At 62.9% G+C, this 20,836-nt stretch overlaps 3 protein-coding genes across 3 annotated transcripts; 2 read left to right on the top strand and 1 right to left on the bottom strand.

The window, feature by feature from the left end:
- The first annotated feature begins 13 nt into the window (after positions 1 to 13).
- On the top strand, positions 14 to 8,619 carry LOC135421264 (phosphatidylinositol 3,4,5-trisphosphate 5-phosphatase 2-like). The gene is made up of 25 exons (XM_064669551.1): positions 14 to 229; positions 1,331 to 1,394; positions 1,934 to 2,072; positions 2,156 to 2,288; positions 2,373 to 2,513; positions 2,663 to 2,750; positions 2,887 to 2,973; positions 3,197 to 3,304; positions 3,395 to 3,509; positions 3,700 to 3,806; positions 3,980 to 4,082; positions 4,492 to 4,688; positions 4,970 to 5,087; positions 5,192 to 5,288; positions 5,455 to 5,593; positions 5,676 to 5,775; positions 6,057 to 6,145; positions 6,374 to 6,455; positions 6,557 to 6,646; positions 6,729 to 6,845; positions 6,929 to 7,017; positions 7,181 to 7,268; positions 7,478 to 7,633; positions 7,766 to 7,847; positions 7,924 to 8,619. The coding sequence occupies exons 1-25, from the start codon at positions 93 to 95 to the stop codon at positions 8,471 to 8,473; spliced, it is 3,216 nt and encodes a 1,071-aa protein (XP_064525621.1). The 5' UTR covers positions 14 to 92; the 3' UTR covers positions 8,474 to 8,619.
- A 1,157-nt stretch (positions 8,620 to 9,776) lies between these two features.
- On the top strand, positions 9,777 to 15,862 carry P2RY4 (pyrimidinergic receptor P2Y4). Its single transcript, XM_064669546.1, has 2 exons — positions 9,777 to 9,926; positions 13,564 to 15,862. The coding sequence occupies exon 2, from the start codon at positions 13,580 to 13,582 to the stop codon at positions 14,699 to 14,701; it is 1,122 nt and encodes a 373-aa protein (XP_064525616.1). The 5' UTR covers positions 9,777 to 9,926; positions 13,564 to 13,579; the 3' UTR covers positions 14,702 to 15,862.
- A 152-nt stretch (positions 15,863 to 16,014) lies between these two features.
- LOC135421256 (diacylglycerol O-acyltransferase 2-like) lies at positions 16,015 to 20,437 on the bottom strand. Its single transcript, XM_064669534.1, has 8 exons — positions 20,299 to 20,437; positions 18,632 to 18,760; positions 18,455 to 18,562; positions 18,139 to 18,209; positions 17,840 to 18,044; positions 17,128 to 17,302; positions 16,830 to 17,032; positions 16,015 to 16,687 (listed from the first exon to the last, which is right to left on the bottom strand). Exons 1-8 carry the CDS (start codon positions 20,336 to 20,338, stop codon positions 16,533 to 16,535), a joined length of 1,086 nt encoding a protein of 361 aa, XP_064525604.1. The 5' UTR covers positions 20,339 to 20,437; the 3' UTR covers positions 16,015 to 16,532.
- Positions 20,438 to 20,836: the final 399 nt, after the last annotated feature.

The raw sequence follows: 20,836 nt of genomic DNA, 5'->3' as shown, positions 1-20,836 counted from the left end.
GCACCCCCTTCACCCGCCCCGTGGGCCAGCGCATGGCCAGCAGGCACTGCTGAGCTGGATGTGGGGCTGGGACAGGGACAGGGCACAGCAGGATGGCAGCAGCCAGCTGGTACCACCGGGACATCAGCAGGGTGGAGGCCGAGGAGCTGCTGGCCAGGGCCGGGCGGGACGGCTCCTTCCTCGTGCGGGACAGCGAGTCGGTTGCGGGGGCATATGCCCTCTGCCTCCTGTGAGTCCCTGCTCCTGGCTTCTCTCCTGCCCCTCACTGGCATCCGTGTCCCTCTCCCTGCTCCAGGCACTGCCAAACCCCCAGTGGGATGAGCAGGGTGCCAGCTCCCTGGCACCGGGATTTTTGAGTGATCCCCGGGTCAGACCACTGGAGAACCTCTGTGTCCTTGGGAGCAGATGAAGCCTGGGCCACCCAGCACCGTGGCTGCTGAAGGGAGAACCCAAAATCCAAGGCAGGCTGAGCCGTTTTGGGCAGCCCACTGGCCTGGCCACACTTGTGGGAGCAGGAGAGGCTGACACACACCTCCCTCCCTCTGCAAAAACAAACATCCCCTCTCCCTTACCCACCAACATGGCCACATCCGGACCATGATGCCCACTGTGAGCAACTCCAGTGCTGGGACTTTGGGGTGCATCCCCAACACGAGGCCTCTTGCCATCCCTGAACCTGGAACCAGGGGTACAGCCGCTGAGAGCTGCCTGCTGGGGCTGTCTGCACCCTTCCTGCTGCCTGCACCCCTGCTGCTGCCTGCATCTTTCCTGCTCTGCACCCTTCCTGCCTGTGTTGGCGGGTTTGGCAGGATGCCCCCCCTTCCTACACAGGCCTGGCCCCGTGTGTGGGACAAATTGCAAACACGTGGTGCTGAGGGACCTGGGGGGCTGCAGACTCGAGTAAAGAGCCCAGGCTGGTGCCACAGGGTGGTGTCACAGGATGGTGGCACAGGCAGGGATGTGCAGTGGCCTCAGGGCGAGTACGACCAGGCTGTCACAGCCATGGGGAGCAGAGCAACGGGCTCTGAGGTGCCCAAAGCCTTCAGTGCCACGTGGAACCACAGGGCTGTGGGTGCCCCAGGGAATGCTGGTGGAGTCATGGCCATGCCATGTCTGTGCTGTTTGGAGGCAGGGGGACACTGCACATCATCCCTGCAAGGGGCACACACCCTGGACTAAGGGTGAGGCTTTTATTTCCAGAAATGTGAGCCCGTTTCCTCCCTCTGCTGAGGGGACGGGGTGTTTGCCTCAGAGCTGGGCCCCCAACGCTGCCACATGCCTCCAATGCCATGGGCAGTGCCATGGGGGACCCTCACCTGCTCTCTCCCAGGTTCCAGCGGCACGTCCACACCTATCGCATCCTCCCAGATGACGAGGGGCTGCTCTCAGTGCAGGTGGGTGTGTGGGGGTGCACAGCAGCAGGTGCCCCCCAGGGTGTCCCTCCTGCCCTGGGTAGTGCCCCTGAGCTGGGGCATGGGCAGGATGTAGCTGTGGAGGGCCTGGGGTGCTCCTCACTCTCCCCAGCCTCATGAGCCCCAGCCTGTGGTTTGTTTTCTGCACGAGCTGCAGGATGTGAGCACTTTGCAGCCACTCCTTCAGCTCAAAGATGCCTCCCCACAGCAAAACACTCTTCCCCTTCCTGCCACTGTCCCCTGCCCCAGCCTGGCCACACAGACCCTATTCCCGTCATACCTGTCTCCAAGGTGTCTGTCCTGGCCGCTGGCTCAGCTTCACTTCCCCTCTGGTGTCACTTCAGGGTTTCTCCTGGTACCCAGCCCTCTGCAGCTGCCCTTTCTGTCCCCTAAAAAGAGCATCCTGGGGGTCCATGTCTGCTGAATGAGGCAGATGTTTCCACGCTCCCAACGGGTCCTCACCCATGGGTCTCCTTGCAGAGGATGGGATGTGACGCTGCTTCCCCTCCTCTGCCTCCCAGACCATCCAGGGCATCCAAGCCCAGTGTTTCTGCACCCTCCCCGACCTGATCTGTGCCTACCAGCACCCCAACAACGGGCTGGTGACCCCCCTGCTCTACCCCGTGCACCGGGCACGGCGGGTGCCCGACGACGACTTGGGTGAGCTGGGGAGGGGGCGGGGGGGCTGTGCCAGGATGGGAATGGGGAAAGGTCCCACTGAGCTGGCTGAACTCTGCCCACAGATGGGGAGGATGGCCCGGGCGGGAGGCACGCAGTGCCAGCCATGGTGGGCACATGGCCCAGCACTCCCGTGGCCAGCCAGACCCACATCCCGCAGCAGCTGCACCAGAGGCTGCAGGAGCAGGTCCACAGCAGGTAATGCACCCCTGCCCACCCCGGGCTGGCACTGGGGGTGGGATGGGCATGCCCAGGGGGTCTTTATGCCCACCCCTCTTGCAGCCCTGCCAGCGACTTCATGGGCTTTGTGGCCGAGTACCTGAACCACCACGTGCAGCTGGACCCACAGGCCCTGTGCCTCGGGCACCCACAGCTGCAGCACCTCAGCACCGCCCTGGCCACGGCCTGCCAGCCACTGCACAGGTCAGTGGGGCAGGAGTGGCAGGGCTGGAGCAGGGACACCCCCTGGGATCACCCACCTTGTCCCCATCCCCCTATGGTGGCTAAGCCTTGCCATCAAGGCTCGGGAGATGCCCACACTGGCTCTGACTTGCTCCTCTTCTCCCCTGCAGTGAGATTGACTTCACTCTGGCAGGTCTGGAGACACTGGCCAGGGTGTTTGACCCCCCTGTGTCCCCTCGCAGCCCAGCCAGGGAGCAGGTGAGTCCCCCCACAGCCACAGCTGCTTCCCCTGCCAGATCCCCCCACATCCTGGGGTGTAGCACAGACCCACCAGGAGGAATCCACCAGTCCAGTGCCACTGTGCTGCTCCAGAAATATCCATCCTTCTCCTCAGGGTCTCTTGACCAGCGATCCAGACCTTGAGCTGCTCCTCCACAAGATATCCACTGTCAACAATCTCCTCTCTTCGCTGGAGAAGAAGGTGCCTGTCCCCACGCCACGGTGCCAGGCTGGGTGTAGAGGGAGGCACAGCCATGCCCCGGGCTGGGGGTTAATTCTGATCTAGCAAATCCCTCACCTAAATTAAACCCTCCAGCAGACCAAGCTGCTGGCAGTGGCACAGCCCCAGGGTGCCTGCCAGGGCAGGGTGCCCAGGGCTCCCAGTTAGCCCAGTGCCCCCAGAGCAGTGCCCATCTCTGCGGCAGGTGCTGAAGTCGCTGCAGGAGACGGTGTCGAAGCACAACCTGGCGCTGCCCAGCGCGGTGGTGGGGCCACCCCCGTCTGCCAAGCCCTTGGCTGTGCAGAGCTTCGAGGTGAGGGCAGGGGGCACAGCAGGGCCCTGGCGTCGCTGCTGGGGCAGGGCAGGCGTGGGACAGACCCGGGAGCCACGTCCCCCTGTGCAGGTGAAGGCGGGCAAGTCTCAGCGCGTGGTCCTGCTGGTGGATGTGGAGTCGGGCATGGTGGCCGTCACCAAGCGGGACAGCGGGTCCCCGGAGGAGGTGATCCCACAGGACAAAAGTAAGCAGCTGCTGACCCCCCATGGGCTGCCAATAGGACCCTTTAGGGCTGTAGGATTCCCTGGCACAGGCCTGACGCCGGGGTGATGTGCCACAGACCATGTCACACCTTGACCCCCCATCCCATGCTGCCTGTCACCCCCACGGTGGGAGGTGGGGTCCACCACTGCCCCCCAACACCCTTCATTCAGTCCTGCAGCTGATCAAGTACCAGAGTGTGCAGAGCAAGGTGAGGCTGGTGTGGGCCCGGGAGTCCCAGAAGAGCCTGGGCAGGGACTTCGTCTTCCCCAGCGCGAGGGTAAGTGGCACCTGCAGGTCCTGGGGCAATGGAGCCATTGGGAAGTAGCAAAGGAATGATCTCAGGGCTGAGACCACCCCTCCTACGCCTGGGGGTGACATTCCCCCAACCCCAAGGTGCTGTGCCTCCCCTCTTCCCCTTTGAGACCCTAAAACACCCTCATCATCCCACAGAAGCGAGAGGCCTTTTGCCAGCTGCTGCAGCTGATGAAGATCCAGCACTCCAACCTGGACGAGCCTGAGCTCGTCTCAGTGTACATCGGGACGTGGAACATGGGTAAGGGGTCAGGAGAAGGTCAAGTTGTCCTGGGAGGCTCTTGTGAGCTTGGGTGGGTTTTGGGAGGTGAGGGCTGTGGGGAGCCACCCCAAGAAGCCTCAGGTCAGAGCTGCTCCTTGGTGGGAGGAGGAGGCTGGACAAGACACCAACCTGGTTGCTTTTGGGTTTGCCTGTCCCATCGTGATCCACTCACCTGGTGGCTGTTAGTGAAACAGAGGAGCTGAGATACTGAGAGGGTTTTGGGCTGTAAATCCCAGCATCAGTCTGGGATGGACCTGGGTGAACCATGGGGCTGGCATGATGCTTCCCACCCCGGCAGATCCTGGGCATGCACAGGGTATGGGCTGCAGTGGAGCTGGAGGAGCCTGGCCCGTGTCCCCTCCCCGGTGACCCGTGTCCCTTCTTGCAGGCAGCACCCCACCCCCCCGCTCCCTGGCCTCCTGGCTGACCTCAAGGGGCCTGGGGCACACCCAGGACGAGACCACAGCCTGCATCCCCCACGACATCTACGTCATCGGCACCCAGGAGAACTCCCTGGGCGACCGCGAGTGGGTCGAGTTCCTGTGCGCCTCCCTCAAGACCCTCATGGCCATCGACTACCGAGTGGTAACGGCCTGGACCCCCTGACTGTGCCAGAGGCACCTGATCCCAGCAGCCCAAAGCCATCCCCGGCAGGCTCAGGGGGCTGGTTACCAACAGCCACCACCCTGGGGCCCTGTCCCCCCCCAAATACAGCCCAGGGAACCTCCTGTGCCCCACGGACTCCAGGAGTGCCCTGCCCTGCGGTCAGGGATGGGCTGGCTGACCTACCTGCATCTCCATCCCCACCACACCTGGCCATGGGGCAGCGTGGGGGGCAGGCAGGCTCACCCCCTGCCCCTCCACAGGTGGCCCTGCAGTGCCTCTGGAGCATCAAGATCGTGGTGCTGGTGAAGCCGGAGCACGAGCGGCGCATCAGCCACGTCCACACCTCCAGCGTGAAAACCGGGATTGCCAACACACTGGGTAGGGATGGCACAAGATGGGATGTCCAGAATGAGGGGGCAACCCAAGAGCCAGGACAGGACCTCTGGGCTCCCCCAGAGCTCAGTGGCAGCACATCCCTGCAGGAAACAAGGGAGCTGTGGGTGTCTCCTTCCTTTTCAATGGGACCTCCTTTGGCTTCATCAACTGCCACCTGACCTCCGGCAGTGAGAAGACCCACAGGTGATGGAGGGGCTCGGAGGGATGGGGCTGCCCCAGGGCAGGTGGGTGTCTCAGGGGGCTGAAGGAGTGCTGAGGGGCTGTCCCTGTCCCCACCCAGCAGGGGCAGGATGAGGATGAGGTGTCTCACACAGGGTGGCTCACATGGTGCTGCCATTCCCCCCCACAGGCGTAACCAGAACTACAGTGACATCCTGCACTCCCTGGTCCTGGGTGACAAACGTCTGGGGGGCTTCGACCTCACCCTGCGCTTCACCCACCTCTTCTGGTTTGGGGACCTCAACTACCGCCTGGACATGGGCATGGAGGTGGGACCCCACAGGGACCACGCTGGGGTCAGCAGGGCAAGAGGAGCCCCTGGGGCTCACTAACCCTTCCCCCTCGACACAGGACATCCTTGCCCATGTCACCAAGAAAGAGTTTCAAGCCCTCTTGGCTGTGGACCAGCTCAATCTGGAGCGGGAGAAGAACAAGGTGTTCCTGCGATTCAGTGAGTGTGGGACAAGGGCGCTGCTGCCCCCACTGGGACAGTGGCACCCGGGGTCCCCACAGCCCTCCCCCTGTGCCACCCCCAGCACTCGGGGGTCCCCTGTCCTGGCACAGCTCTGCACAAGGTGCCCAGAGCCTGGGGGACCTTGATGTGATCCGTGCCAGGGGTGCCAGCTGTCGGTGTGAGCCTCACATGGGGACCGTGACTCCCTACAAGGACAGTTGCTGTGGGGACAGGCAGGGACAATGGCCCCTGTGCCACCTCCATGTCTTTGTTCCCAGGTGAAGGTGACATCTCCTTCCCCCCCACATACCGGTACGAGCGGGGCTCCCGGGACACCTACGTGTGGCAGAAGTTCAAGCCCACAGGGGTGAGTTCCTGGAGCCTCCTTCCAAACAGGACATCTCTGGGAATGGTGACAGCAGGGTGCCAAGGGGCTGCATGGTGATCTCCTCCCCCACACCTCCACCAATCCTGTTCCCTCCCCAGAGGGGGTCTGGGCAGGAGGGAACTCACTTTCTGGGGTGCTGGGAGGTCTTTCTGGGCTGGGGGAGCCACACCCGAGGGGATCAGCACCAACTACTTTCCCTACTTCCAGGTGAGGATCAACGTCCCCTCGTGGTGTGATCGCATCCTGTGGAAGTCACACCCGGAGACCCACGTGGTCTGTAACTCCTACGGTGAGTGAAAACCTAGCAGTGGGGGAGCTTGGGGTGGCCAGTGCTGCCCAGGACCCCAGGGCTTGGGGACTGTTACCCAGCTGACCCCTGCTACCATCCAGGCTGCACCGATGACATCGTGACCAGCGACCACTCGCCCGTCTTTGCCACCTTTGAGGTGGGAGTGACGTCGCAGTTTGTGCCCAAGGAGGGTAAGGGGTTGGGGTGTGTCACCCCCGTGCCTGGTTTGGGGTGAGCCCTGGCAGACGCTGACCCACTGGTACCTGCCTGCAGCCCCTGGCTCCAGCCCCGAGGCGCTGGCCTGCATCGAGTGGGAGAGCCTCGAGGTGATCCTGAAAACCACCAGCCGCAGCAAGTGCTACATCGAGTTCCACTCCTACTGCCTGGAGGGTGAGGGGGTGCCCAGGGTGCTGGGGGTGCATCAAGGGGGTGAGCTGGCCCTGCTGGAGCTGTGCCCCCGCTGTCCCCCACAGAGATGCAGCGGAGCGGGGAGAACACCTTCCAGAACTGTGACATCCCTGGATTCCTCAAGTTGGGCTGGTCCGCAAAGCATCTGCCTGTGGTACACAGCCCTGGAGCATCCTCCTGCCTCCTCTTCCCCATCCCTCCCTCTGAATCTAAACCCTGGATTCAGATCCAAACCCTGTCACCAGCCCCAGGGCAGAGCCTCCCTGTGCCCCCCTACCCTGCAGCAGCCCCCAGAGCACCCCTCTCTCCACATGCAGCTGAACCCCATCCTGCCAGACCTGGAGTACCTGGGGGACCAGCACCTGCTTCTCAGCATCAAGGGCATGGAGAGCTGTGAATCCTACGGTAGGTGCAGTATGGTGACATGGGGACACCGTGATGGCATGAGGGTGCCAAGCACAGCCCCACAGGTAACAGCCTGCTGGGTGTAAGGTTTGGCAGCTGGAGCTTGGCAGGAGGAACAGTGGCACCCAACATATTCCAGAGTGCTGCTGCACACGGGGGGCTCAGCTGCCCCCCCCAGGGGCTGACACAGGTGCCTGCTGTGCCCCCAGGCGAGTGCTGCATTGCCCTGAGGTCAATGATTGGCAGCACAGCCCAGCAGTTCGAGACCTTCCTCTTCCACCGTGGTGAGGAGACGGGCTCCATACGCGGCTGGATGCGGGTCCGGGTGCCCACGGAGCGGCGCAGCACCCGCGAGAGGCTCTATGGTACGGGGGGCACACCAGCCCCTCCCAGAGCTGGGCTCAGGGACACCCAGGACGTGGTGTGGGGCTGCTCGTGCCCACACTGCCCCCTGGACCCCGGCCGTGGGGTGAGCCCAGACTTGGGTGCCTTTGCAGAGTGGATCAGCTTTGAGGAGGAGGATGCTGAGCCGGTGACAGACACCCCGCTGCGCCCCAAACCACCCCTGCAGCCCCGCAGGTACCCGACCGGGCTCGGCCCCACCGCGAGCCGCGGCCGTGGGGGATGCTGAGCCCTCTCCCGCTCTGTTCCGCAGGAGCCGGCCCCGCAGCCTCCCCGAGGCCACCGGCTACACCAACCCAGCCTACTTCATCTTCGAGGGGGTCCCCAACACGTGGATCCCCGCCCCCGATGAAGCCCCCAACAAGCAGGCAGAGAGCCCGGCCGGGGGCCAGCGGCGCTGGAGCCCCCCCGGGCCGCGGGTCCCTTCGCCCTCAGGGGAGGAGCAGCGGGGTGGCCGACCCCGCTATGGGGCACCGAGCCCATCCCGTGGGCACCCACTCAGCCCCCCCGGCGTAGGCCACCACAAGAGACCCAAATCGGCCATCCTGGCTCGGGACGCGGCGGGGCTGGGGGACTGCTCGCTGTCCGCGCTGCACGTGGCCACCCCCCCGAGCCAGGTGTCCCCCGAGGGCAGAGGGGACACCCAGGAGATCCCGCTGCGCCAGACCCACCGTGTGATGGAGCCGCCCCCGCGGCCCTGCCGGGAGGTGCCGAGGCCCCTCGGGAAGAGGGGAGCGCTGGGCGCGCTGGACCTCGGGGCTCAGCCCCGTCAGGCGGCCAACCCGCATCCCGTCTGGATGTAGCGCATCCGTGCCCAGCCCAGCCTGCGGCCTCGGCAGCTGCTCCCTCCTCCTGGGCTCAGCCCTGCTCGGATTGCCATTCCCAGAGGACTTTCCCTACAGCAGCCGCTCCCGAGGCCAGTTCCTTACAGGATGCCCATTGCTATCCCTATCCCTAATAAAGTCGCAGGGGCTGGAGGGGTGTGTGCACACCTGATTCTGCTCAGGGGCAAGGAGGGAGCGCGCCAAACCGAGCTAATCCAGGCGGGGAAAACAGCTCCCGACATCCCGGCTGCTCCAGCACATTGCCGCCCGCCTCCCAGTGTTCCACGGGGCACCCTGCACACCCTGCCCCTCGAGACTGCCCTTGCCCGGGGTCCCGTGGGGGTCCCACGGGCTGGCTCTGCCTTCACGGGTATTCATGGTGGCACAATTCCCCTCCGGAGGTGTCCCCTCACCCCTGCACACGCGGGCTCCCCTGTGTCCTCCCTCGGTGGCCGAGCACCCCCGGGGTGCCCCAGGACCTCGCCCCCTGCTCCCTCCAAGCCAGCCTGCTCACGATCGTGGCCCCCACACATCTCGGGGTGCACCCGTTGCCCCTCTGTGATCCCCGTTCATCACAAACCCGCCAGGTGAGCTCAGCACCCGCCCTTCTCCCACTGCCCTCGCAAAGGAGGTGAATCCCTCTGAGCAGCACAGGGAGCGGGGGACACGCTACCCCCAAACACAGGGACACCACGACCCGGCAGCGTCCCGACTGCTGCGACACCCAAGGTGGCCCTGGGTTTGGGGACACGATGCCCGGGCTGGCCTCAAGGTGGCACTGGCCACCTTTTGTCCCCAGGATGGCCTCGCAGGGCTGGGGGGCAGCGGGGCAGCGCTCCGGGGTGCGGGCACTGCTGGGACAGCGTGGGGCAGGGAGGCTGCCGGGGTGGGCACGGTCCCCATGGGCGGGGGGATGCAATCCACGGATGAGGGGCTGTGGCCCTTGTGGCTGAGGGACTCATGGTCCTTATGAGTGAGGGGCTGTGGTCCCCATGGGTGGGGGTACACGGTCCCCATGGATGAGGGGCTGTGGTCTTTGTGGTTGAGGGACCATGGTCCCCATGAGTGAGGGGCTGTGGCCCCATGGGCAGGGGGGCATGGTCCTCATGGGAGAGGCCCACACACCCCATGCCCAGGGGGCTGCTGCAGGAGCTGCAGGTGGCCCAAAGCCTGCGAGGACGATGGAGGGATAGGAGTGCAGTGGGGCAGAGCCCTGGGGCAGCTCCAGCTCCTGCTCCTGCCTCCGCCTCCGCCCGCCTCCAGCCCTGCCTTTCCTGGGCACTTTGCTCCCGGCCGTGGGAGAGCGGGAGCGGGCACAGCACGGCAGGGCACAGCAAAGGGCAGCCTGCAGCCCCTCGGCATGGCCTCCTGCCCCGTGGGGAACGGGCGCTCCCCGGGGGGGCCCCACTCGTGAGAGCTGCCCGGGTCGCAGGTGAGCGGGGCAGCCCCTGTTTGGGGACAGCAGCAGCTGGGGGGGCCCTGCCATGGCCATACAATCCCAGCTGGGCTCTGGGGCTGAGGGGCAGGGGTGGGATCCCCAGGGCTGGATGGGTGTGGGGTGGGAGTCAGCCAGTTCTCCTCATCCCCAAATCCCTCCGTACATCCTCCTCCCTAACGCACCACCACTCTCTATCACCGAGGGCCTTCATCCTTCCCAGCATGGCCACATCCTCTCCTTCATCCTCCTCTCCATCCCCCAAATTGCTGTCTCCTTGCAGGGGAAGCTGTCCTAGGGCTGTTGTGGCTCAGCCTGACACCATGGGGTTCTGGGGGATGGGGACAGCCCACCCAAGGGGGGAAGGAACCCCTCCTCCCCACCCTGCTGAGCAGGGGTCACCTCAGGATGTGATGGGCAGCGAGGGAAGGGCCCGACCTCGCTGGTGTCCCCAGGGAGGTGTCCCCAGTGCCTAGCAGTGCCGGCAGAGCGTGCTTTGGCTGCTCTTCCAGGCAAAGGGAAGGATTGGAATTAGGTCATGTCCCCTTGTGCCGGGGCTTTGGCTGCACTAACCACGTGGCGATTAGGGACAAGGGTCCTTCTGCAGGATGTTTTGCACAATTTCCCCTTGTTTTGCAATTTCCAAGAGCTTAGGCGAGAAGAAAAGCCCTGTTTTTCCCATGCTCCAGCAGCAGCTGGTCCCAGGCTCACCCAGCCCTTGGTAGCTGCTCTGAAATCTGCTCTTGCCTGCCCTCTCCGAGCTCCTGCTCCAGATCCCCAGCACCAGATCCCCATCCTGTCCCAATGACTTCGGCTCCAGGGCTGACCCTGCCTCTGGTGCTGCCCCACTCATTCATTTCATTGGTGCTTTTCAATGTCCCCACAAACCCCCAGGGCTGGAAGCCTCATCCAGCTGCTGGGGGCACCCTGGCCTGGGGACAGCTGTGGATCCCACCAGGTCCTTTGACAGAGGAACAGGAGCTCTGCCCTGTCTCCCAGCTCCATGGCCGAGCCCGGCTGCAGCTCCTGTTCCTCTGGCAAAGGGCGAAGGGCAGCATGTGCCCTCCAGCAAGTGGTCCTGTGGCTGGCCCCTGCCCCTTCCCACTGCTTCCTGGGGTACATGGGGGGCCAGTCCACAGGCACCATCCCAGAGGATGTACTTGCTATGGGCAAGGGGCTCAGGGGGTTCCCCAGGATTGCAGCCCTCATGCATCCACAAAATGGAGAGGGTAGGAGGGGGCATCACCTTCCCAGCTCTGTGGCCTTTCCCTGCAGCATCTTCCATCTTTCCAGCTCTGTGTCCTTCCATCTCCCCAGCTCCACCTCCCCTTCCTGCAGTACCTTCCCTCTCCTCAGCTCCACGTCCTTTCCCTGCAGTGCCTTCCATCTCCTGCTCCAACAGGCAGCCCCATCTCTTGGCTCACACCTCGATCCCTCCTCAAAAGCTCACGCTGGAAAGGCCTTGTCCAGGGAGAGCCTTTCTGGGAGTGTCAGTGAGGAGTAGGATCGGGGCTGGTGGTGACGTGTCCTCGGGCTGGACTGATGTGAATCAGTAATTTAAAGCACTGATTTTGGTTGTGACTAAGATGAGGACGCACGAAACCTCTTCAGATATAACTTGCCAAATGCCATCTTCTGCTGCATTTCTATTTTTTGGTGGTTATCCTCGAAGAAATGTTCTTGGGAATGGTTAAATCCTGCTGCTGACAGTCCTCAGGCTGTATCAGCTGCCAGAATCCGGGTCCCTGTGCTCTCTCCTCCGAGCAGCCCAGCACCACACAGCTGCTCAGGATTTTTCCTTGTGCATATCCCACACCAGGTTATTAACTGTTATTTACTGTCTTCTTCATATCTTGGTTGTTTGGTGACCTGTGTCACGGACACTGACTTCGGGCACTGAACCCTGCAGCACCTCCCCTCTGGTGGAGCTCGAGGCTTTGTGCTCACTTGCATTCAGAGGTGGGAAAAGGAAAACAAATCTCCTGGTCCCTCATGTCCTCAGCAGTGTCACAGCGTGGGGACATGCTGGGCTGGGACCAGCACAGCACCCCATGGGACCCCACTGGCACTGCACTCAGGTGCTCAGCATTTCCTACCTGCTGTTCCCACTCCTGGTTCTGGGAAAAAAACCAAGATCTTCCCACTGTTAATGTTTGATCAGGACCTGCCTGTTGCTCTCTGAACTCATCCCTGTAATAAAGGCAGGATCTTCCCGCAGCGCCGGGGGATGGGAACCACGGGGAGTTTGAACTGGGCCCAGCCAGAGGCTCAACCCGCAACTCAAACAGAGCCCGTGGAGTGCGGCCAGAGGGGCCACAGCCACCCCCTGCCTGTCTGCCTGCTGAGTCATTTACGGGCATCTCTGCAAACCTGTGCTCTCTCCAGGCGAGGCGTGGCAGGGACAGGAAGGAGCATGGCCTGGCCCATCCCACGGATACACCCTATAGGACATTCCTGCACATCCTCACGGCAAAGGCCAACAGGAGGGGGATGATGAGGGAGCCAAGGGATGAAGGAGCCTGACAGGACATGTCCTTCCACCTTGTACTACCAACACCAACACCTAGTTAATGTCCATTGTCGCCCCGAGTCCTCCCCTGTCCTGGTACATAGCTCCTCCTGGGTGAGCTCTGGCCAACAGAGACTGCAGATGCACCAGCATTCCCTCCATCAGATGCAGTTTTGGCTACGTCCTTGTCCCCACCAGCAGCACAGCAGATGCTCCTGCTCCCAGGTTACTCATCCAAGCATCCATCCTTGTTGGAGGAATCACTTCACCAGGGATGGTGGTGGGTGCAGAGGGGTCAGAGTGCCAGCAGCCTTCCTTGGTCCTTTGCTGGACACCACAGAGAAGAGGGCTCTGAACTTCAGACATCCAACAGGCAAACCTGACCCTTTGACAGCTTGTGCTCACAGTGATTTCCCAGGAGGATGCAGATCCAGCCTTTGATCCTAACACGGTGCAGGAGGAAATGTCCTGCCTTGTTAACTTGCACTGCCTTGAGCTGGGACTTGGCCCCGGCGCGGCTCCTCTCCACAGGGCTTAGCTCATCCCTCTCCTACGGAGAATACCCAGCAGCCGAGGCCCCTCACCATCGGGGACACTGTCTCCCAAAGGCTCCTTTACCACTCTCCCCCCCAGGATTCCTCTGGGCCACAACATTCCCCCAGACAAAGCTTTCTTCTCCTCCCGCCTTTCTTCTGTCAAGGAGCCCTCTGGGAGCAGCAGCATTGTCAGGATGGTGCCAATTAGGCTGAGGCAGCTTCCAAGAGGCTGCGCTGGCCCGGCCGGGGGCTGCTGTTGCTCATCAAGGTCTCATTGTTCGCCGCGCCGTGGGGCTGCTGCCCGGCGGGGCCGGCCCGGCTCTCTGTCCCCGGCACGCTCCCGTCCCCGCGCCGCTCAGAGGGCTCATTGATGGGTGTCGTTGCGGGGGCTGCAGAGGGAGGGCTTGCCCAGGCCCCCCCCGGCCCCGCGAGGCCCGAGCGCATGAGCTGAGAAAAAACAGAGAACCCTCAAAGTGGCCGAAGCTCCTGGAGGGAGGCAAAATCTGGCATCTTTGGCTCCTTTCCACGCTTTGTGCCTGACAATGGTCAGGATCGACGACTAATGTGCTTTTATTAACTACTCCCCCAGATCTGGCTCGGAGAACATGGCCACTTCAGGGAGGACATTCCCAGTTGCCCTGTGGACACCGACACTGACTCCCTGGCCAGGAGGGAACACCACTGAGGTGGCCGAGGAGAAGTGTGTCTTCGACGAGGAGTTCAAGTTCATCCTGCTGCCCATCTCCTACAGCATCGTCTTCGTGGTGGGGCTGCCCCTCAACTCCTGGGCCCTGTGGATATTCATCTCCAGGATGAGGCCCTGGAATGCCACCACCACCTACATGGTGAACCTGGCTGTGTCTGACATGCTCTACGTCCTCTCCCTCCCCACCCTGGTCTATTATTATGCCGACCGCAACAACTGGCCCTTTGGGAAATGGCTCTGCAAGATCGTGCGGTTCCTGTTCTATGCCAACCTCTACAGCACCATCCTCTTCCTCACCTGCATCAGCGTCCACCGCTACATGGGCATCTGCCACCCCATCCGCTCCCTCAAGTGGGTGAAGACCAAGCACGCCCGCATCATCTGTGTGGGTGCCTGGCTCGTCGTCACCATCTGCCTCATCCCCAACCTCATCTTTGTCACCACCAGCTCCACGGGCAACACCACCCTGTGCCACGACACCACCAAGCCCGAGGAGTTCGACCATTACGTGCACTACAGCTCCTCTGTCATGGCCCTGCTCTTCGGGCTCCCCTTCCTGGTCATCGTCCTGTGCTACTGCCTCATGGCCAAGCAGCTCGGCAAGTCCAGCCTCTCCAGCCCCAACCCGCGGATGCCCTCCTACAAGAAACGCTCCATCAAGATGATCATCATCGTGCTCGCCGTCTTTGCCATCTGCTTTGTGCCCTTCCACATCACTCGCACCCTCTACTACACCTCCCGCTACTTCCAAGCCGACTGCCGGACCCTCAACATCATCAACTTCACCTACAAGATCACGCGGCCCCTGGCCAGCATCAACAGCTGCCTCGACCCCATCCTGTACTTCCTGGCCGGGGACAAGTACCGGGGGCTGCGCCGGGGGGCCGCCAACCGGCTCCGGCCCGTGCCCACCTGCGACCTGGCCCTGGTGTCGCCCTACACGGACACCCTCACGGACAGCGGCCACGTGGCCAGTGTCACCCGAGGGACAGGGACAGCACGGAGCGGGGGTGGGTGCTGAGGGGCCCGAGGGGGTTCCATGACCTCATCTCTGGGCTCCATGTGGGCACCCCCAGGTCCCCAGACCTGCCCTGCCCCTGCCCAGCCCCTGCAGGGGCAGAGGCCACAGGGCTGAGGGCTGGAGGCCACGGGGCCAGTCCCAGCCCTGCCCTGGGATGCTCTGGGAGGAGAGTGCTGGTGCTCACTGGGGCAGGAGAGCACGCGTGGGAATGGGAAGGACACCGAGGAGGCTCTTTGGGGGAAGCAGGCTGGTGTCCCATCCCAGGGCACTCCTGGGGACACAAGGGGGTGACAGGTCACTAAAGAGAAGGGACACGGGTCCCTCCCTGGGTAGGCACAGCCCTTCCAGATGGCTCTGTGGTGATGTGTGGGCAACAGACTGAACAAGAGGACATAGCCCACGCTGGGATCCCCCCTGCCTGTTTGTCAGAGATGTCTCTGTCACACCACTGGCCTTGGCAGAGGAGAGATGTGACACGGGGCACCTACAGCACTTGCTGCCCGTCACCCCCAGTAAAGCCCCTTCCCCTTTCCCTTTGCTCCTGCCTGTTTCTCCCTGTAGCAGAAGGAAGAGGAACGAGACACCCACCCTCACCCCAGAGAAAAGCCACCCTCCACCGTGACACCAGTGCCGGGGCAGGTCTGGAGCGGTGAGCTGGTGACACCCCTGGTGACGGGAATGTGCCTTTATGGGTGTTTGCTCCTCAAATGTTTACCCAGCCCTTTTGTTTGACCAAGTGCCTGCACAGTGGAGCAGACCAAGATTGGTATCAGTGCTGTTGACTCTCCCATGCCAACCTGGCAGGGATGGGACAGGGACAGGGCTGTCCCCATGGCCCCCCACAACTCCTGTCAGCACATGCCTTGGGAAGGGACACACCAAAAGCATCATCAAGGTGTCACCTCTGCCATGGCACTGGTCACACAAGCCACACCCCACCAGGAGCTGCCCAGGGGAAGGAAAGGGCCCCAAGGACGGCACATCCCAGCCCTGTGTCCCCACCCCACCAGTAGTGGTGCCCAGAGAGCCCCTCACTCACCACTGAGCCGAGAGCAGAGCGAGCAGGAGATCCCCCTCCTGAGCCCAGCTAACCCACTAAGAGCAGCTGCTGCCCCTCTCCTCCCGTTATATCCAACGTGGCTCAGGTGCACCCTGGAGCAGCTTGGTTGCACCTGAGCAGTGCAAGGGGCCCTGCCAAGTACAGCCCCAGCTGGAGATGGACCTCCCTGGGAGGGGACACAGTGAGTGGTAGGTCCACAGGTCTGTCCCAGTCCTGCCCATCCCGACCCCCAGAACACACACAGACAGGGGAGGGGAGTTGGAAACCTGTATTGGGGACAGAGGCACCTGAAAAGGCTCATCTGAGACCACGTGGTCCTGGCTGAGGCCAATTCCACAGGTCCCCAAGTCCAGGAGTGTTCCCCCTCGACCCCAGGGTGGGATGTCCCCCAAGGCTGGTCCCACGTGCCATCAGGATGCCACCCCAAAGACCCTATTTGATTTCTCCTCTCATGGCACCCCCTCCCTCAGCTCGTGGTGACCTGGTTATCTGGGGGGACTGTGCCCATCACTGGCCCTCAGCCTCACCCCAGCCCCTGCCAGGAGACAGCTGTGTCACCGGCAGCCCCTCCAAACCCCTTCCAAGTGGGACCCTTTCCCAATCTCCCCCTGGCTTCCTCCTCTCCTCCCATCTCCCACTCAGGTTTTTGGGCCAGAGGAGCGGAGGGCTGGGGTGGGGACTGTGCCCCGTGTGTCCCCCGTGCCGGGCCGGCTGAAATCCCCCCCCAGAAGCCCTGGTGAGCCGGGATGGGGCTGCCGGCGCCGGGGGCACTCAGAGGATGTGCAGCTCGTCCGTCTCCGACAGCCCGTACTTGGTCTTGTTGTCATTGAAGAGCTTGAGCAGGGCCTGGATGTACATCTCGTGGTACGTGTCCACCACTTCCCGGCTCGGGTTCTGCACCTTGGGCACCGCCACCGGCTCCCCCACTGCCGGCAGGGGACAGGACGGGGTCAGACCCGTGGCCTGGGGACGCGCTCGGCTCACGGGGACACGGCCCGAGCGGTGCCTTCCAGCAGGGTATCCCTGCTCTGCCCCACCCTCGGGGGTCCCCCCAGCCCAGCTACTCACCCACGGTGGTGATGGGTCTGGCGTAGGGCAGGAAGCCCCGGGAGCGGCTGGAGGTGAGGCCGCGGCCGTAGAAGACGCAGGGAGCGAAGCCAATCATCTTCTGGAAGCGCTGCTGGATGCTCCTCATCCAGCTGCCCTCCTCAAAGACCACCTGGCGGAACAGGTCATTCTCCCCAAAGGAGAAGGAGGGGACGAGGAAGGCCCTGTGGAGGGGACACGGTGGGCAGTGACGGGGTGCCAGGACACCCAGTCCCCCGCGGGGGTGGCCGTGACCCCCCTGTGCCCACCCGTGACCCACCCGTGCCGCAGGGCCATGCGCACAAAGCCCTTGCGGTTGCGGAGGATGAGTGTGGTGATGCCGGGCCGGCAGGACAGCGACTCGGCCGCGCCGCCGATGACGATGGCCACCGCGTTGCCGGTGCCGTTCTGGGACAGCAGGTACCCGATGGCACGGCGGGTCACCGGGAACAGCCCTGCGGCAGGAACGGGCACCCGAGCTGTGGGACTGCCTGCCTGGGCAGCGCCCGGGGACAGGGACACTGCCGGGGACACCACGAGGGATCACACCGGGTGGGACCAGGGCAGGGACAGCGCAAGGGCACCCCCTGCTGCAGGCAGGGTGCAGGCAGGGTGCAGGCAGGGTGCAGGTGGGGTGTAGGTAAGGTATAGCAAGGGTGGAGGTGGGGTGTATGTTAGGTGTAGGCAGGGTGTGGGCAGAGCACGGGCAAGATGCAGGCAGGGTGTAGGCAGGGTGTACACAGGGTGCAGTGTAGGCAGGGTGCAGGCAGGGTGTACACAGGGTGCAGTGTAGGCAGGGTGCAGGCAGGGTGCAGGCAGGGTGCAGGCAGGGTGCAGGCAGGGTGCAGGCGAGGTGAAGGTGGAGCTCAGGCAGAGCTCCATCCCTGCCCTGCCTGCTCCTGAGAGCACCATCACTCCTGTGTTTCCCTCAGAAGGAGCAGGGACCCCCTGCCTGCGGGCACTGCCAGCAGGGCTGGGCAGGGGCTGCTCACCCCCACTCATCAGGTACTCCCGGAAAAGGGGCAGGCGGAAGTTGCCAGCCAGGGTGGTGAGGAAGGAGTGGATTCCCGGGAACATCTCCTCGAAGCCCGTGGAGCCCGTGATGAAGTTGCAGAAGGCGCCGACGCAGAGGATGCCGTGGGGGTGGGAGCCGATGATGTAGTTGTGGCTGGGGGACAGATCATGTGTCTTCACCAGCTGTGGGGACAAAAGGGGTCACAGGGACATGGCACCTCCTTTTGGGTGGTCCCACCACCAGCACCTGCAGGAATATCCTGTCCTGGCACTGTACCTTGACTGGGAAATAATCCCGAAAGTGGTTCCACACAGTCCATCGCCGCAGGCATGGCAGCCTCCTGCCACCTGCAATCCAGGGAGGCACCACAGGAGATGACACCCACCCCCGTGGGCAGCGGGATCCATGGGAAACACTCCCCACGGACCCGCTGTATCCCTGTTCCCACCACGGTGCTGATGGTGTGGGAATGGAGGGAAGGAGCAGGTGGGATGTGGATCTCCCCATTTGCTGTGAGGGACCTGGAGGAAGGGGGGACCCCACCCCCCATCCTGCTGCAAAGTCGGAGGAAGGGGGATGTTCCCAACCCCACCTCTCTCCGGCGTGTCCCAGTCGAAGATGATCCAGGCCAGGTAGAGCACCGGGATGAGCCAGAAGCTGGTGAACAGCAGGTAGATGAGCACCACGAGGCTGACGGTTCCTGTGGGGGCCAGGCACGGGGTGAGCGGGTGTGTGCCCACCCCCAGGGCCCCCGCAGCCCCCTACTCACCCAGCAGCAGGAAACTGAGCACCCACTGCAGGACGGCGAGGAGCTGGAGCGCAGAGCGAACGTCCCGCTGGGAGGGCCAGGGCACGGCCAGCAGCGTGCGCAGGGCAGCCTGGACACTGGCACGGCTCCCTGTGGAGGGGGGACACGGCCCCAGCCCAAAACAGCACGGCTTGAACACAGCCTGGGCCACTGGGCTGGCAGGGGGCACCCAGGGGTGCCAGGGCTGGGTTATGGGGCGAGGCAGGAGGTGGGATGGGAAGGACGAGCAGTTGGGTGAGGAGGGATGGGATGTGGTGGGGTGGAATGGGGGATGCCATCCCCAGAGAGCTCTGGACCATGTCAGGACGTGGCCCTGGGCAACCAGGGTGCTCTGGGCACAGAGCACAGGGAAGATTCCAGGGTGAGCCCCCCAAGCCCAAACATTCCATGCACCAGCAGAGCAGAGCGCAGTGGCATATCCTGCTCTGTGCCGACTTCCCAAGGGCTGGGACCTTTCCCATGCCCTCCTTGGTGTGCTCAGGCTCACAGAGGATTTGGGGATTTCTCAGCTGGCACAACAGGGAGGCACCACCCCCTAGCAGGTGCCAAGGACAGCGGCTGGGGATGAGCTGGGGTGGACAAGGATGGCCATTCCCCAGCTGTCCCTACAGCCCGGGACACGCTGGAGCTGCTGCTGCTCCGCTCCCCCCCGGCCCCTTCCCTCTGGATGACCTTGGTGAACCATTAACCATCCTGGGCTGGGTGCCAGGATCCAAACTCCACACACGGCCCCATCCCTCCTCCCGAAATGGGCCCGAGGTGCCGGCTCTGCCAGCACCGCTCCCGGACAAAGGTCCACCATGGCCGAGACCACCTGGCACAGCCACCACAGAGAGATACCCCTGAGTGTCACCAGAGCTGGGTTTTCTTGGGAGAACAACTCAAAATCTGCATGTTGGCCAGAGGGGTGCTCGGGGTGAGACGGGAGCAGCCCAGTCCCTGTGGCTCCCCAGACCAGGGACCCCCAGGTTAGAGGAGAACCACCAAACCTTGGGTCAGGAAGCTGGTGGAGGTTCAACTCTTCCTGGCTCAACCCAAACCAGGAATGGGACAACTGAAATAAATGAAACACTGGAGCCATCTCCAGCATTGAGGAAGTGTTGTCCATTTCTTCAAGCAGCATGACAGGCTCTGAGAGATCCCTTCCACCCATCCCACATCCCCAAAACCCCACACAGCCCTGCCATTCTCAGCTTTCCAAAGCCCTTTTTTTGCCCAGGGAAGACTCAGAGCTCTTCCAGCAAACTTGTGCCCACCAAACAGTCGTTTTCAGTTCCTTTTCCTAGCTCCCATCCCAAGAACTCCACGAACATCTGGACCACAGACACAGAGAACCCCCGTGGTTCTGCTGCCGGCCCCGTCCACAGCAACAGGAGCCTCTGCAAATCCCAACATTTGGAATTTGCAGTGCTCTGGAGATTCTTGTGGGAGTAACATTCCCAAATGCGTTGTCAGAAATTCCATTCCTGTTGAGCAACTCTATATTTTCCTCTGGAGTTATCCCCAAATCTTTCCCAACACCTCCCTTTCCCCTCTGCACTCCAAAGCAAGTAGACAGCAGTAACAATGAGCTCCTGGCATTGCTGGAGCATCAGACCCCATCCCATCCCCCTTTGGGAATATCTCACCACTCAGATTTTGGGAGCAGGCTGCGATGATGGTTTTCATGGTGGCGGGAGCTCTGCACCAGGCTCGGCAGGTTGAAAGGTGAGTTTGGCAATCACAGAGGCTGTGTGTCCAGAGGCTTTGACCACCTGACCCAAGGTCCACCGGCCGCTGCCCAGGGGAGGGACCTGCTCCAGCCCTGGATTTGGAGCACAGACAGGAGCTGGGGGTCCTTGGGAAGCTGAGGGGGCACACTGAGGGTGAGGAGCTGCTCCGTGCCGGGCAGTCGGGGCCCCTTGGAAAGGCCCCGGTGCTGGTGGGGGCTCCGTGGGGGCTGCATCCCCCTGGGAATGGTACCGTCCACAGTTTGGGTATGTCACAAACACTGTCATGCTCAAACAGTGTGATCCCCCCAGAGCCACCCAAAAACGTCATCCCCAAGCTCCCGCTCCGCACGACGGGAATGCAGCCAGCACCATTCCCTCCTCTTCCATCCCTGCCTGGAGCACTGCCTGGAGAGGATTTGGGGGGAAAATGAGAAAATAAGGAAATAAGAGCAGC

Source organism: Pseudopipra pipra, chromosome 13 (assembly GCF_036250125.1).
Source record: "Pseudopipra pipra isolate bDixPip1 chromosome 13, bDixPip1.hap1, whole genome shotgun sequence".
Lineage (NCBI taxonomy): Eukaryota > Metazoa > Chordata > Aves > Passeriformes > Pipridae > Pseudopipra > Pseudopipra pipra.
Note: the sequence above shows the minus strand (reverse complement) of the source record. Positions and strands in the feature narration are given on the sequence as shown.